The sequence below is a fragment of the Caloenas nicobarica genome, chromosome 1 (assembly GCF_036013445.1).
Source record: "Caloenas nicobarica isolate bCalNic1 chromosome 1, bCalNic1.hap1, whole genome shotgun sequence".
NCBI classification, from domain to species: Eukaryota; Metazoa; Chordata; class Aves; order Columbiformes; family Columbidae; genus Caloenas; species Caloenas nicobarica.
The window spans coordinates 93,149,838-93,166,937 of NC_088245.1; the positions used below are offsets into that span (position 1 = coordinate 93,149,838).

Consider the following 17,100-nt stretch of genomic DNA (forward strand, 5'->3'; position numbering starts at 1 on the left):
GTAAGTAGCTAAAAAGAGTGGTATGAATGCTCCCATTACTGACAAAATAATCAAAGCAAAACTATTTTCCAGTCCTGTAACTTTATTAATAAGTAGTTTTGTGCTAAACATATTTATAATGTTTTCACACTGCACAGTCTTCAACTTCCTCTGTTTTCTTTTGTGCAAGAAGGAACGAAGCTTGTCAGGTCAAGTAACTATTTAACATCTAGTAGAATAAGATCAGAAAGCCTTAAGTTCCTTCACCTTTCTAGCCACGTGCTCTTCAGTGATTATAAAGACCACTTGGTTCCATTTTATTTTGGTGAAATGCCAAGAAATAAAAGACCAAGGGAGCAAAAAATTACCTAAAGAAAGCAAGCATAATTATACTGACCCCCTAGATAACTCTGCCTTTGCCTGGATGTCTTTGTCATTTGTCAAGTAAGGTTATATTACAGTCAAGCAGAAACACATAGGAGACTGTCTGAGTGCTGAAGTTGTTTAGAATCCAATTGAAATTCATACATACAATACTTTTCCCCTATTAAAAATTAGAAAAAAATATTTTTCACCAAAAGTGTACTGTTTTTTAATAGTATCTAAAATGGAAAACATATTCCCTTTCAGTTAGTCACCTGAAAGAAATGCTTCCCTCTCCTATGACACTCATTTTTCCTGTGACTTCAAGATAGAGTTGTACACCTCGACAGAGAGCAAACAATTAATACAGAACCTACAGGCTGCAATGATCATGGTCCCTAGGCAAAAATGATAGGGAAGGGTAATGTTACATTTTGTCATTTTATGTCCTAACATTACATATCAATCTGGAAATTGAAGGAGAAAATAGCATTTCCGTACACTAAGACTGAAGAAATACTTAAAGAATGGATTAGATATTAATTTTGTTATTTTTTTACATGGATTTGTAGGATTAGGTAAAAAGTAAAAAAGTAAAACTTTACACAAACATTGATTACTCATTTCAACTTTTTTCAACCCTGATATATCCTTTAGTGTAACAAAAGGCAACACTTGGTTCACAAAACTGACCTGACCAATTCATGAAATGTAACATGAAGACATATGCAGATCATGATCAGTAGGCCAGTATCAGTGTGACCCTAACATCTTCCCACATACAATTAAATGAAAGCCAATGCTTAAATGTACTGCAATTGCTTACAGTCATGTATTTACCAGATGAAAGAGGGAACTGGAGAGAAGTGAGTTTAACCTCTCTCATGCCACTGTCCTATGCAAGATGTGTATCTTTAAGGAAAGACAAAAGCAAACACACACATACACAAAAGTCAAGCTACTTCACGTGGCAATAGATTTGCTTTCCTTGCAAGTGTAACAACCAGGTTCTCCAGAACAACTGGCCCAGTGAAGAGCACGGCTGTGCAAGCCATCATAACTGCAGGTCAGATGTGGTCCTAACTTCAGGATCCAATTACCCACAGCTCTCATGTCCTTAAATGAGGTATTGGGGAACAGAAAAAGAGGAAGGGTTGGCATATTATGTCCCAAAATTAAAACAAACAGCACTTCTTCCTTTCTAACTATTACTGCTTTCCAGAAGAGAGTAAAGAGGTGGTTTTACAAGTCAAACCACATGAAAGAGAATCAGGATTTCCAGGTTCTTTCTGAAGCTTATGCGTTTCTCACCCAACTCATTTGCACTCCTTGTATCTCCTCCTCCTGCAAAACTGTGTGAGTATCATTCAGCTAACTCTTACAGAAGTCTCTGAGGTTCACCAGCCAGTTACTAAGGGTAACTCTTAAACTAGCTGAACAGCTTTGCTGCTATCAATAATCCTTTCCTACAGAATGCCTTGAAAGGGATCACTAGTTACGCTAAGGAGACACAGAAGAGTTCTCATTAAACAACTGGTTTGGTTGGTTGGGTTTTTTTTAAAAGAAAAAAAAAAAAAAAAAAGGTCTGTCTAATAATCTCAGTGTCCTGCATTGGTTCTCATAATTTAATTAGCTCCCTTTAAAACTAGTAGTAAGTACGAGGGGGAATTTACTGGTATTAAAATACTGCAGCGCTATACAAACTCTTGGCTGGGTCTCTTGACTTGGTCCTTCCCACAACGGCCTTGCTCACCGTACTGTACATGTAGCTATCTCTGCCAAGGGGCAGCAAACTGGCAAAATGACGATTAAGAACATGTTCTCTTTTTAGAAGCTCTCTCCTGCCTGACTCTTCTGGTCTTCCCTGTTCACAGCCACCAGAGAAAGCATTACTAGTTCCCTCAGTATGCATTTCTGCCCAGGAGGTGAAGGGTGAATCTCTTTCCAGCAACTAGAGCAGGGACATAGATGCAAAATGTGAAGCTCGCTCACTCTCCTACTCATGGCATCAGGGAGAAGACAAATGAGGGCTTGGGTAGAATGTGACACACGTCCCAGCTCACACTATCAGAACTGCTTCCAGTTTGAGGGTGACGGCAGAGAGCTCACTAACAGCAGGTTTCATCAGGGGTAAGCAATGCCAGTGAAAGAAAAAGAACTGTAAAACTAGCAAGATACCTGAATACCGTCTGATAGCATCAGCATTTCCAGAAACACGTGGAGTAACAACTGCTACAAAGAACTGAACACAGTATAAATACCTCTCCCAGTAAAAAAAAAAATAAACGTAAAGTTGTGCCAGACAGAACCAACTCAAGAAATGGGGAGGAAAACCCGCTAGAAGGCAACTTGCAATACCTAAAGAAGAACATACAAACAACTCCACCACTTGAAAGCATTTCCAAATCATATTCTTTACATCAAAAATACAGACTAATAGTCAATGAGATAAAATATAGAAAATATTTCTTCAACTAATTAACATTTCTGATTAAAAGTTTAAAAAAACCCCAAAGAACAAGAAACCATCACTGTTTAGTGTTTTCCTGTTTGGCATCAAACTGTCAGTTTAGAAATATGCTAGTTAGTTATTAAAAAAAACGCTAACTAATGGGAAAATTAAATTTGCTATGCAACTACAAAAAAGAAAAAATGGTGAATGCCCATAATTGAAATGTGTCATGTAATCCTGAGCAGCAAAGAAAATACTTTGTGGCAAGAAGTCAGCCAAAACTTGGTTTTGGGGTGGGACAGAGTGGAGTCAGCGCAAACCCTGATGTACATTTTTAGAATGGTGGCTCCTGCTGGGCTAACGGGACTTGCACCTGGATTTTCATCCACCTATGGGTACAGATCTGAGTCTTCACAACTCTCCACTCCCCGAGAAGTGGCAAAAGTGAAATAGGAGGAGCTGCAGCAGATCAGGTTTGTATCTTTGGTTTATTCTGAGGCCAGAAGCAACACGTAGAGAGACAGAAAAGCTGGGCCCAGGCAAGGCAAGAGCTGCACCTTGGTGCATTCACCATAATTGCCAACTAGGATCAGCTATCATGCTGATGTTGCTGAAATCATGCTGAAATTTGCTAAGGTAGACCATGAAATCTTTGGAAACGGACAACAAATAAGTGAAATCAGTAAATAAGAAACCATCCCACGAAGAAATGCTAACCAATGCAATATTCTCCTTCATGGAAGGGTGTTCAATGGTGAAGTCTGGTTCTAAGCAGCAGACTTGGGGCCTGATTTGCTGCTCGTCCATTAACAAAGTCATGTCTGCTGTGATTTTGTGGTCCTAAATTTTTTCTCAAATATTGTAGTACAGATGTCACTGTTGCTCAGAAAAAAATGACCATAGCATAACAGATATCTGCTAGGTCCCCATCTACTAGCTCTGCTTTTACAGCTGTGTCCCCCTCCAGCCCGGAGCACCCTAGGAGCAAAGTGTCACTAAGCTACACAGAGGAAAGTCTCCTAAAAACAGCCAACAGAACATACTTTGTAATGCATACCCAACCCAAGTGCCAACAAAGTTTGGCCCATTTACCACGCAACTCTCTTCCGAACGTGAGATTTCTCAGTGAGATTTCTGCTACAGCTCAAAGCCAGACTACAGTCCTTTGAGAGGCACAATGCTGTGAGGTCTGCACTTTCAACCCTTCGTGCCTGTGCCATTATACTGTACAATACAAACATGATTTTGTGCAGAACATTCCAAATTTGGAAACTGTCATGTTCAATCTGTGGTTAAATTGCTGACTGAAGAACTCCACTAGGGTGGTGGCAAGAGATTAACAGACAAGGGACAACCAAAATGAATTAAAAAACAGTTGCTCCAATACTGAACACAGGAATCTTAACAAAAGACGACTGGATAGCCCAAGCTTCCATTATTTTCATTTCAATGATCAGTAAATAACTGTTTCCAAAATTAAGAGATCGTGCTACAAATCTTGGATGAAAAGAAAAAAGACTAGAAATATGTGTCAAGTTACCCTATCGATTATTGCTTCTATAGAACATATACATCAATTTGGATTATTTGGCAAATTCTATTTTTACCGCAGTTGCCCATAGCTTTTGAAGAGGAAGAGTTTCATTTTACTCACAGATTTTACACTTCTCATCAAACACACTCCTCATGGGCGTTTGAGACCACATTTAGATACCTCAGTTTTTCCTACAGCTGAATACAGAAGCAGCCAAAGCAGGAACCTTACTGCAAGTTTCTCACAAAAGGCTGCCACAAAAGAGGGAACACAGCACAACGATGAGCAATGCAGGAATGCCTATAAATAAAAGCATGGATTGTAAAACGCAAAAACAGAGCCGACCCGGGAGGCCCTGCGGCTGCACGGCAGCCCTCTCCCTGTTCGCTGTGCACAGAGTGAATTTCGGTACTGCTGGGGATCAGCAGCGCTCCTGTGCCCCCTTCACAGTGGCTTAGACCACGCTAACCGGCAGCCTCAGCTCTGAGCACACCTCAGCCGCACCAGCCAGGCTCTCATCACCTGCACTTGACACCAAGTAGAAGCTCTCCAGCAGTCTTCATAGGATCATAGAATCATTTAAGTTGGAAGAGACCCTCAGGATCATCGAGTCCAGCTGTAACCTAACTCTAACACTAAACTATGTGCGTAAGAATCTCGTCTAAATGCCTTTTAAACACCTCCAGGGATGGTGGCTCCGTCACTTCCCTGGGCAGCCTGTTCCAATGCCTGACAGCCCTTTCCATGAAGAATTTTTTCCTAAAATCCAATCTAAACCTCCCCTGGCGCAACTTGAGGCCATTTCCTCTTGTCCTATGACTTCCTGCTTTTGCTAAGTGTGAAGCCTGCATGTAGACAAGGGACAATGCCATCCTAAATCTCTTAAACGGCCAGGGCAATCACAATCAGGTCCAAAAATAAAAGCCACCCATGCAAGGTTTCAGAGAGCAAAACTGCAGAAGCACACTGTTCCTTAGCAGACAAAACTGGAACTGATTTCAAAGCAGAACAGAAAAAGAGCAAACATTTTGTTGCTAGAAATCTTGGAAGTGTTCATGCCACACCAAAAGCCATTCCCTCCATGCTATTGTGAAAGAGCTCCAAGCAATAGCTAAGGCAGCATATATAAAGCCTTCATCTTACCCTCTCTTTCATCAGTATCAAGCTTATTTAGGTGTGCAGACACACTTGAACCTCCTACCTTAGCACCTTGCAGAAGTTATTCTGGCTACTGTAAAGAGAAAACAAAGACAAGCCGTTTCTGCACTGATGATGACATATGAACTAGCAGCTCTTTTTGGAGGAGCGAGGTGACAAATCCGTACGCTGCTTTTTCTCGGACTACCTGTCTGCGTTACACTGACAACCGCCCATCCATTCTCATGGATGAACAAAGACAAAACAGATTTTATTTCTTTTTATTAGTCTGAAACATGAGAGTTCTATTGATATTGTTAAAGTAGCGTAAAGCTCAATTTCCAAGTATGCAAAACCATATGACTGGCAGGCTGGAATGCAATGTTTATCAAAGGGGCCTAATAAGGTTTCAGTTTTATTAGGCTATTTCCTGTAAGTTGATATGTGCCAGTTCTTTTCATTAAGACAAGGATATAAAAATTAAAAATGGATTAACCTAATGGGTTCCAAATTACTGTGTCGCTTTCACTTCTTTGCATCCATTTTTTTAAAAAACAGTCCTAGTTGGTTCTTTACCAGTACCGCCTAAGAGGCATAAACCCCTAGATATCTGAATTGCTGTTCAGCTGAACTCACATTCAAATCAAAATCCCGCAAATCTCATTCTACTCTACTACTATAACGTTAAATCTGAACCAGTGAAGCATCATGTTAAACATGTAAATGCAAAATGGCAGACACTGTGTTAAAAGGGAGTTTAAATTGCAAAAGCCAATTTTGCCTTTCTCAGGGAAAACAAACGAACAAACAAACAAAACCAAACAAAAACACCAACAGAAACTAAGGTTGAAATTCAGTTACCTAAACTCAGCCACCCTACGCCTTTCCCCAGCCCAGACTAGACGTGGGTCTCTCACAGGTTGTGCTGTATATGCCAGTCCCGTTGGGTGGCCGAATCCTGATGCACATAAAATTGTACCATATGCCTGTGTCTAGCCAAAACTCAACAGCAAACATTACTCAAATAATTTTAATAAGCTCTAAAGCACTTCTCAAAAGGGATTAAGCACACTGCACAACTAAATCTTTTTACTTCTGCATTCCTTCTCCCTTGGGAAAGACATAATATTCAGTATTCATTAGTTTTGCAGAATTGAGCTCTCCTAAGATCTGATAGATTTGAGGTCCACCGGAGTGCCACAAAGATCTCCCTTGGGAAGCCGCCTAGGAACTTAAAGTGGAAAAAAAAAAAAAAAATGTTGCTACATAGTGTCCATATTCACTTAAGGTAAATTGAGAATTCCAAACCCAGTAAGACATGATCAGTTTCTAGAAATCTAGATACCAAAAAGTATCACAGAAAAGATACCTGGCACACGCAGCACCCATGACTAAAAGTTCTTAAGTTCCCACCAATTTTACTGCAGTTCAAGCACATTCAAGGTCCTGAAATCACCAAAAATCACAACAAGTAATCAATAGTCCTTTGATGACAAATTTTGGAGACAAGAACCAGATCATAAGTCCAGCAAACAACCATTTATTTGTTAAAAAGGCTGTCATACCCCTCCAAATGATCCAGCTGGCAGCACACAACTCAGAAGAAAAAAAAAAAAAAAAAAAATTGGTTTTAAGAAATTCCTCACAGGGGGCACAGAAAATGAAAAACACTTGCAAGTGAATGCAGTTGTGTTGGGTTTGATTATGGGTTTTGTTTTGGTTTCGGTTTTAAGTTTGAAACACAGAAATTAAGACTTGCAAAAAAAGTTCTGGAAATTTGGAAAGCTACCTACTCAGGTGTGCCCTGACAGAGTTGCGTCAAGCATTTCTTCTCTCTTTCCATGATTCGAGGACTCCAGCTTTCATGGCCTATGAAATGCTTGGGTTCTTAAACAGCTAGTCCACAAATAAAAATAAACCCACAGAGCAAATGGCTAAACATCCCGGTACAAATTGGTGGAGTAAAACGCCAATAGCATACAAAATCTCCTCAAATGTCATGTTGAGAAAATCAAGATGCTAAAACCAGTTTTATTTTCCAGTACAGTGATGTCACCAACATGATATTTTCATTGTTTGCCAGGTTAACAGAATTTATGGAGGTAATTAATGCAGAACATGTGTGCTGAGCTATCCATATGAAAAATGGAATTGCCCCTGACTTCATTTGCTGCCTTTGCAACCAAAACCCCGCTAACATCTTTTTTCACTATTTCCATATGTGAGAAATACAAATATTTATAACAAAGGTAAATGCCTAAATGACTGTTCTATTCCCATCTACCCACAAGCCAGTTTTTCAGACCCCTGTCTTCTGCTTATTCCTCTACTTCCATTGCCTTTCCACAAACGGCTCCGGTTTCCATTACATTCTACAAACTAAGCATGTTCCTCATACCTCTTCTCCAGAATTGCTTTCCTTAGTTAGCACAGACAGTTTTTGCTTCCATTTCTTGAACACTCTCTGTCCAGATTTAACCCAGCTTTCAGGAACAACACAAGCAACTGTGGAAAAAGCAATGCCATCAAACGCATGATTCTTTTCCTGTGTCTTCTTTTTCTGGGCATCTACAGAATCAAAGCATCCACTTTTTGGTAAGCAGCATTTAGTAAGAAGGAACAGACATGCGGTCTTTCCAATGAGGAAAAGAAAAGACAATTTCTGCCGTCTACTCTTTACGGCTGAATGTTGATTTATGGGAAGGAAGACACAGAAGAAAAAGCACAGGCATAAGGGAAAGACTGCAGGACAGTGTGGGTGGGTGGGCTGGGAACAAGAGAGACCAATGAGCTTTCCCTACAGTTGGGTTACTGGTTTAGGTGAGCACAGTACATTTTCCACAGGTGTAACCACCTTCTCCAGGAAAGCTCAACTCTCAACCATTACTAGGACATTTGCTCTCAGAGGTGAATCATCTGTGGGATAAAAGTTTTTGCAGGATAAGGTCCCTACCATCTCAGAACCTGTTTTGATATAAGTGCCTTAAGTGTGTGTTCTCCATGGCTGGTCATGAACATTAAGGCTGGACAGACATAACTTACCTTTTTTTTTTTTTAAAAAAAAACCAACCAAACAAGCACCATTACAGAAAGATTAAACAGAATGGTAAAAATGCCTCTACCCTGCCTAAACTGCAGCCTCTGTTGAAATTCACCACTGGTAAATCATAGTCATGAAGCTTACTAACCTAAACAAAGCTTAGACTTTCAGAGAGGCAAGGAATTTCTTAATTTGTGCTTTGCTCAGTGTTCAGATCATGGTCAGCACTGACTTCTGGTTTCCTAAAATTGTCATTAATTGGAGAAAGTTTGGATTTTGGTCTGATTTTTTCTAAGATTCAGGTCCAACTTTCACTTCATCTCTGCCTACCTATGCTCTTTTTTAAATCTTTCTCTCTCCCTCTCCAAAAGAGATCTTTCAAAAAGACTTGCCTCTCAAAAAAAACCAACAAACGGGGCAAAAATCCTCTAGCTACCTTCTAGCTTCTCAACAACTAAATAAAGAAATCCAATGTCACTCGTCGTTATCTGTTACTGCACAAAGTTTGTGGGAAGCCTACCATGACCAAAACGTATTTTGGTGTTTTAATTATTATTTAAAGAGTAGCTCTTCACTCTGGATTTGCTACAAACTCCTCTCTTCCTAGGCAACAATTTAAAAGTTCTGGTTTTAATAATTGTCCTCTTATGCTATGCTTCAGCAAGTTTTTAAAAATTATTTTAAAAGAAAAGATCAATGCAATGCAAACCTTTCCATCCAAATATAGATATAAAAATGCTATGAGAAACCAGCTGAAAAAAAAAAAAAAGAGAAAAAAGAAAGCACCATTCCCACATCTTATTACACTAAACTGCCCTGACTGAACCTTAACATTCATCCTATTGTTCACTTAATTGCTAGCAAGTTTCAACCACTGTTCGTTTGGTCTGCTATTCTTCTTTCATCAATATTTTTCCAGCAGATTAATGGGATTTTCTTCCATATTTTGCCTGAAACAGCAGGACACAGTAGTTTAATGAAAAAAAAAGGAGAGTGGCACTAAAGTTTCTGCTTACAGTGTGTCTGGTTTAATAACGTCTGTGCAAATTTAAGGCTGCACATGCTGGTGTTTCATTCAATCCACCCATCACTCTCAGAGACTACAACTCTTTTGTCACTGTCCCAAGACTTCTTTCAGACAGGATTATCTTTATTTCTCCATCTTTATTTATTTCATTCATTCACTGCAGAAATTTAGAAGGAATCTTCAGTCCGAGGGATGGAATTTTAAGCTTATATCAGTTTCACACTACAAAATGAGTGCTTACACTGCAAAATAACTACTTGTGCTAGGATTTATCAAGCACCTAAGAAATCAAGATGCACAAGAGTAATGGCAGGGAATAAAATCCTAACCCAGCAAATTACTACCACGTTCTCTTTCCAAAATTACACTGTTGGGAGTTCATCTCTAATCTTCTGACTTAAACTATTTTCTTTTAAATTCTGGGTCTTGTTTAAACCAGTTTAAATACATATACATATATTAAAAAAAGCTACTGCTTTAAAGTGTTTATGGAAATAAGGGCTACAGTACTGTAGTCAATTTTTAGCAAAACAGATCACTTAACAGTAGTCACATGTGTTTGTAAACAAAAATTTTTCCACTTCACTGTATCATTTCTTACTCTTTTCCTCCTCAAAAATGTATTTCCAACAATTTTCAACAGTGTGAACAAATCAAACAATTTGTTTTCATAATAAAGGAAATGTTAAAAAAAAATTAAAAATCCCTACATCTCACTCCAGAAAAGCAATTCTTTGGATGCTGGAATTGTCTTTAAAAAAGGCAACAGGTTAGTGCGATTCCTGTGCCCCACCTCTGAAGTTTTATCCAACACCTCTGGACAAGTCCCGTCAATTTTGCATCTTAAGGTGACCTCTCTGTGTTTCAATATCAGTTACACTGAGTAGAGCTTTGTACTTTAACAAAAGTAAGGACATACTTCTATCTCTAGGCTGTTTGTTTGTTTGTTTGTTGGGGTTTTTGTTTGTTTGTTTTTAAAGAAAAATCAAACAGCAGCTACAAAGCAGTGGTACCTACGTGAATTACAGGTATCTAAGGAACTAACTCAGGCTCTATATAAAAATCTACTAACAGTTCTGTTGTATTTGGTAACAGCTCTGTAGTGACCCTCACTGGTGATAAAATCCAGAGCTCTGAAAACAAGAAAACGAACACCTGCATCTGTATTTCTAAACTTTCATCAAGTGGGGATTACAAGAACAAGAGCCATTACATACACTCCTAGAGGAAAACTTGCAAGTTCTCAAACAGAATCAAAAGTACGTATACTAATAGCAATTTACTTAACTCTGATGGATAATAAAAAACCCCTAATTTGTACGTCTTCCCAGATGGGACCGAAAAATTTAAGTTCAATCAGAACACACTCCTGATTTGCAAAGATTTCATGTAAACAACTTGTAAACTTAGCATGTCTATTATCTGTTTAATGCTTTTCCTTTGGTAGTGCCCCTGAAGCCTAATTTCCTGAAGCTGAGAGTATAGAAGAGTTCTAACCCGTTTCTACGCCCTGACTGCATCGTGGGTTACCCAATACGTTTTATCCTAACTAACTGCAATAAGAATTAATTGCTGTGTCAAATTTGGACATCTTTGTATTTCAAACATCTGCTTTAAGTTTGCTATAGACAATGTAGTGATTTTTCTTTTTAATAAACAGTATTGAAATCAGCAGTAAGACAAGACAAACTTCAGTAAGAGAAAAGAAATTAAATTATTCCATGTGTTACAGCCTGCTATCAAAAATGTTGACAGAAAGTAAGGAATTTACCCAATTTACTTCTCCCATTGCACAGGATTTTGAAAACATCATGATGCAAATTTTAAAACATGTTCGTTATTTGTCTAATCATAGAGCTCAGGCTTAAGCACAGAAGCTTTGAATAAGATACAGCTGTATGAAAAACAGCCCTCAAGACCTCCACGACTTTGAGCTTTCTGAAATTAAATTTTTAAAAGTATCACATTAAGATTTCTAAACCTAACTTCTTTTGCAGATAAACACTCAGGAGCAAGCTACAGACACCAGCAGAAATTGTGTCACAATACATGAGGACTTATCTGGACCTAATCATACCTGACATACAGCGAGGAGAGATTTGTAAATAGCATTTCCCCCCGTGCAAGCCCTTTAGATTCTACTGAAAAGTTTCCAGTATTGCCAGCCTTTCCCAAAATTGCATGCAAAAGTTGGGCGGGCATTTTGCTCCATGTGCGAACACCGCATTTTTCAAAACTACGCCAAGAGCTGTCATTACTACAAAGGCACAGTAAGTCGTCTTTAGCAACTTTAACTGTTAACAGAGACCAGCCCAGATAAAATGGTGCATTTAATTGCGCAGTTACACAAAGTTCTGAGATGGTAATCAATGAATAAAAGATGAAACCGCATCTCCAAATCCAATACAGACTGAAAATAGAGGATGATTGGAACCTTCTTGCTGTAAACCAAAACAGACGCTATTTGAAACCAAGTACTGTAAGGAGATTTACCGTATTGATCCTTTGGTAACTGCGTTCGCAAGAAATTAATTTTATGCTAGATTGAGAGGTTACAAGAAGTTTCCTGTCTGCACAGTCAAAATATTATTGAAGCAATTCAGGTTGTCAGTAAAAGCTTAAACAAATTTGCTGATAATCCTGTTAATGACCTAGGTCAAGTGTTAACTGTTGTGGGTTATAAAACAGTGAAATTAAGGTTGCTGGTACCCTTAGGCAGGCAATATAGTTACAGAATGGACAGAGGAAAAATTATTAAATTACAGAATGATATAGCTCATTCAGTTTCTTGATACCATAGGAATTATTCAGAAAGAAACTGCATCCTTCTAAAACACACTCCACAGTACTCCCTAAAAGGAAAATATCCAACAGAATGGAAGAGCAGAACGTGGTTCCTACGTACCTACAGGGTTCAGTTTGCAACTTCAAACTGGAAAAGTTAGATGGTAAATCTTCCTGACATTTTCCTGCCTCACAGAAAATAGCACACACCTTACCACAGCACATTGATAAATTTGAAATTTAGGGAACCTTCTTGAGCTTCTCTGATTATGTAGGTAAAATGTATGCAGTTTTGTGATGAGCATAGCAGAGAGTTTAAAAATAAACTCAATGGAAAATTTTACATTTCATCATGAAAAACCTCCAAATAAAACTTCTCTGGGATGAAGCAAATTAACAAAAATTCAAGCACTCCAAGAAAAAAAAAAAAAAAAAGAAAAGAAAAAACCACATTTAACACCACAAAGTGAAGTAAGCCAACAACTCACTTTCGGCCTCTTTCATTCTTTTCTCCCTTCATCCCATCTGCTTCCATTGCAGTATTAGTACTAAGTCAAACAGTCATCAGCTTTAGTGTTAATTGCAAATATTAACTGAAATTGTGTTTAAAAAAGAGTAATCCTTTCAAGTCAAATAAATTTAGGAAACATCACTAAGAGCTCTGAACATACTCTTGTTAGGTGTCTACTGCAAGATTCATGTTTCCCAGAAGTCTGACAAAGCTATATACACATACCAAAAATTAGATCCATGGCTTTGTTAAAACGATCCATGAGGAGAATTTCAGCAGTAGCTTTAATATAAAGCATACGAAAGAAACTGTATACATTTTTATTTATATGCCTATATTAACAATCTCCTTCTCAGTGTTGGAAAATGAGAACTTTTCTAAACACCCCACGGAAATGCAGAAACATCTATTTCTAGTTTTGGGGGAAAATTTATGGTAACACCAGTAGGTAGGTAAGTGAAGAGGTGAGAAAAGGATTATTTAAAAGAGGAAAACAATCTTGACATAATTTCAAGCTGCATGCTCATGCTTGATCACAAAACAATTTAGTGTGTCAGTAAATTATAATAATTCTGATTTCTAAACTCACATGATCAGCCTAAATAAGTTGTAAATAAATAAAAGAATTACTGAGCTCTCCTAACAGGAGGGGGGTGGCGGGAGGGATTTTCTTTAAAGTTCGTCTCATTTTCAGAAGAAACACTCATTGTTCCTTTTTTTTTTTTTTAAGGAACAGCGAAATACATAACTGAAAAAAGCAAGCATTTAAAAGTGGGTTACTGCATTTATAATGTTATTTTCACTAGCCATTTTGAAAATATTGCCCAAATCATACAAGTTCTTGAAGCTGAAAACAGAACGGAAGCAGTATCTGCTGAAAGCTGACTCAGACAAGTACACTTAACGTGCATTCTGTATGACACCAATTTTTTCCTCCTGTCTCAATTCTCAGTGTCAGTGATTTTAAACAAAGAAACAAAAAGTGTGGGTTTGCAAACTGGAATGTTCTAATATATTTTTTGCATAATTAGTCTCAGTTTAGAGACTGTGTCTGTCTACCACTGCCATGGCGGCAGAGCTGCTCCGCTGACTGACAGAACTACATACATTCCTAAAATGCTTCTAATAAGACAAGAGTAACCCCATCAACACTCTGGTTTTCGTTTCTGAAAATCATTTGTGAAAGATGACAATATTTACAAAATAACATACATCTGGAGGCTTAGAAGTGACCAACTGTTAGAAGCACATTCTTCTAAATAGCATATAAAGCACTGTGCAGGCAAAACAAATTTACATAAAGCATACAAACGGATGGTATACTGCTCTTCTGGTATGGTGGTACCATAGCTTCCTTCCTAGCAATAAACCAACTGATTTAAGATTACCCAAGATTTGTAAAGTTTGAATCTTTCCTCATTTCTTTTACATTATAATTCTTTTTCCTTCCAGAAATCATTTGAAGTCATTATCTTACTGTCTTATCCCACAGACACACAGAATATCAATAAATACATCAGCATTATTTATACAGGATAAATGATTGTTCTAATAGCTTTGGTATCTGCTTCTCTACAGAAATGCTACAACCCAAGCAGGTGCAAGTTTTCCATGGTTGCTTGATGCTAGAAGTTCTTCACAACCTTTGGACTCTAGATTTTATCCCTAAAGATGATTACATTGGACATCCTGGTCATGCCGACTGCATCCACTGTGTGAGTGAGCAAAAGCTGCATTTCCTTTTTTTCTAGGAAAAGAGCAATCTTCTCTTTTTTTAAAAAGTATTTCAATTACTTTTTCAAACAGTGCCTAGTGGTCATTATTTCTCTCTGAAATCTAACATGCATTTTCATCAAATGTCATCTTAAAAATTCTCATAGCGAAGGAGAACAAACCACTCATGCTTTGTTTCCCAAAATTTACACACATTCACATACCCACACACCATTTTAAAACATGAAAAAAATTGATATGAAACTGCTACAGAACCAAAGAGAGGCTTTATAGGGGAGCAAAATTCTTTTTTGTATTAATTAAAAGTTTTGAAACAGAGGATGACTAACGAAACCACCACCCTCCACATATAAAAGGCATCACAGCTCAGTTATCACTGGGGTAAGGGAGGCGGGGGCCACGCATTAGTCTTTATAGCTTATTTTTATTAATTAACACGCGAATCTGATTCCTACCGCTGTCTGCAGCCAGCTATTTGAGGCTAGAAATAAGGAGGCGACTCACCCTGAGCGGCAGCCGCGGAGACGCGGGGCACCTGCCGGGGAGCTGGGGCGCTCCGGCTCCCCCGGCGCCGGGAGACCGCTGCCGCCCCCGCCGCCAAGTCTCCCATGCCCCTTCCCCTCTCCGCCGCCCATCTTGCTCCCCACCTCGCCCCCGGGCGCTGCGGCCCTCCACCGCGCATCGCCCCGCCGCCGCCCCCCGCGCACCCCGCCGGCGGAGGGCCGGGGGGGCGGCACAGGCTGCCCTTCCCTCGCCAACTTTCCTCGGGGGGCCGGCGTGGGGGGGGCGGCTGCCCCTCCGCCTGCGGCTCCCGCCCCGCACCGCACCGGGCGGCGGCCGCTCCTGGGCGGCTGTGAGCGGGGACGCGGCCGCGCTGCCACCGCGCAAGGCGAGAGAGAGCCTTGCGGTCCCGGGGCGAGGAGCCGCTGCTGCCCGGGACCACCTTAAAGGGAGGGAAATAAATAAATAAATACATAAAATTAACAAAAAGAGAGAGAGAGGGGAAAAAATACAGGAAACGGGGGGAAAAGAAAAAAAAAAAAAAAACAAACGGGAGAGCGCTCAGCGGGTCCCCCACCCACGCGTCCCCGGCGGGACCCGGCCGGGCCGCGGCTCACCTTCGTTGCCGGGGCGAGCGCTCAGACGCCCGGCGGCGCCGAGGGCAGCGCAGAGCAGCAGGAGAAGCAGCAGTAGCAGCGGCGGCGGCAGGCGGCGGCGGTCCATGTCGGCGGGGCAGCGCGCAGGCAGAGCCGCATGTCTCCGCACCGCATGCCACCGCTCCGCGCCCGCTCCGCTCCGCTCCGCGCCGCGCCGCCGGGACCGGGACCGGGACCATGCCCCGCGCCCGCCCGCCTTCGCGCTGCGCCCGGGAGGGGCCGCCCCCGCCCGGCCCCGCCGCCGCCGCCGCGCCGCCCCGGGCCCTAGCGCCGCCCCGCCCACCTGCCTGTCCACGGGGAGCGGGTGGGGGGGAAGCGGGGGCGCTCCCGAGCGGGTTTTCCGCGGGACTTGCGCGCTGAGAGGTCGCCGTCCGCGCACCGGGACCCTCGTCGCGAGTGACAAATTCCGGGCGGTGCAAAGCAAGGGGCAAAGCGCAGAACCTGCCCCTGAGCCCGGAAGGATGCCCCGCGGCATGCGGCGTTGAGCGGGATCTCTGCAATACGGGATGACATAAATCACATAACTCGGAAGCCTCGGCTGGCCGTTTTAGCCAGCTACAATCCGATCATGTCCAATTACCGGTCTTTCCAGGGCTGAACACAACTCCAAAGTAGTGGTAGAGCCTTCAGAGTTTCCGAGCACAGCCATAGCAGGCTTGCTAAAAAAATGCCAGTTAGATCATTCATCCCTTTGCTGCCTACAGTGACTTTAGCCCAGTCTGCTTCACACAGGACCATAATTCTGACCCCAAAGAACACACTTTGACCTCAGCAAACCGGAGCCTTGGTGGTGGTAGGAGCCTCTTCCCAGACGCTTTCTGTAGGGTTGTGCAGATTTACTCTAGAAGCTACCATGTTGCCATGTAAAATGTGTATTTTAGAAGCATTTGCTACATGTGTGCACCTTACCTCCAGTACCCTCAGCCCATCAGAGGCCCCAGAGTACCTGTCAGAGCAGAGAGCAGAGCAGTAGGCAGGCAGTACTGCTACTCCACTGCTCCTAGGGGGAATCACTGCAGAGCAGCACCTCCCAAGCTTCCCCTCCTGTGGATCATTTCTTCAGAATATGGACACCTTTCTTCCCAAGTGACTCATCTCGGGTCTCCAGAGCCACCCAGCGTGGTTCTGTGGAAATGGAAAAATATTTGAATAATACTGAGGTTAAATAAATATTTTACTCCAAAACAAAGTTATGCACCCATGTAGTACAAGATCTTGTTCTGAATGTGCATGCTGTCTGCACAGACAGCAAGAAACTGGCTGGGAGGAAAGGAGCCTTCAGCAACAGATGTGGAACTACAGTGCAGAAGTAACATCAAAAATATTTGATATCACAGAAACCAAACAGCGATATTTCAGAAACCAGTATGTTAAATCCCTGA

General features: G+C 41.0%; 1 protein-coding gene across 3 annotated transcripts in view; it reads right to left on the bottom strand.

The window, feature by feature from the left end:
- Positions 1–15,894, bottom strand: part of EPHA3 (EPH receptor A3) — a 245,289-nt gene extending 229,395 nt beyond the window's left edge. For all 3 annotated transcript variants that reach the window (XM_065657430.1, XM_065657422.1, XM_065657439.1), the window contains exon 1: positions 15,680–15,894. In XM_065657430.1, the coding sequence (XP_065513502.1) occupies positions 15,680–15,785 (106 nt within the window). In that variant the 5' untranslated portion in view covers positions 15,786–15,894. The remainder of the gene's footprint in view (positions 1–15,679) is intronic.
- Positions 15,895–17,100: the final 1,206 nt, after the last annotated feature.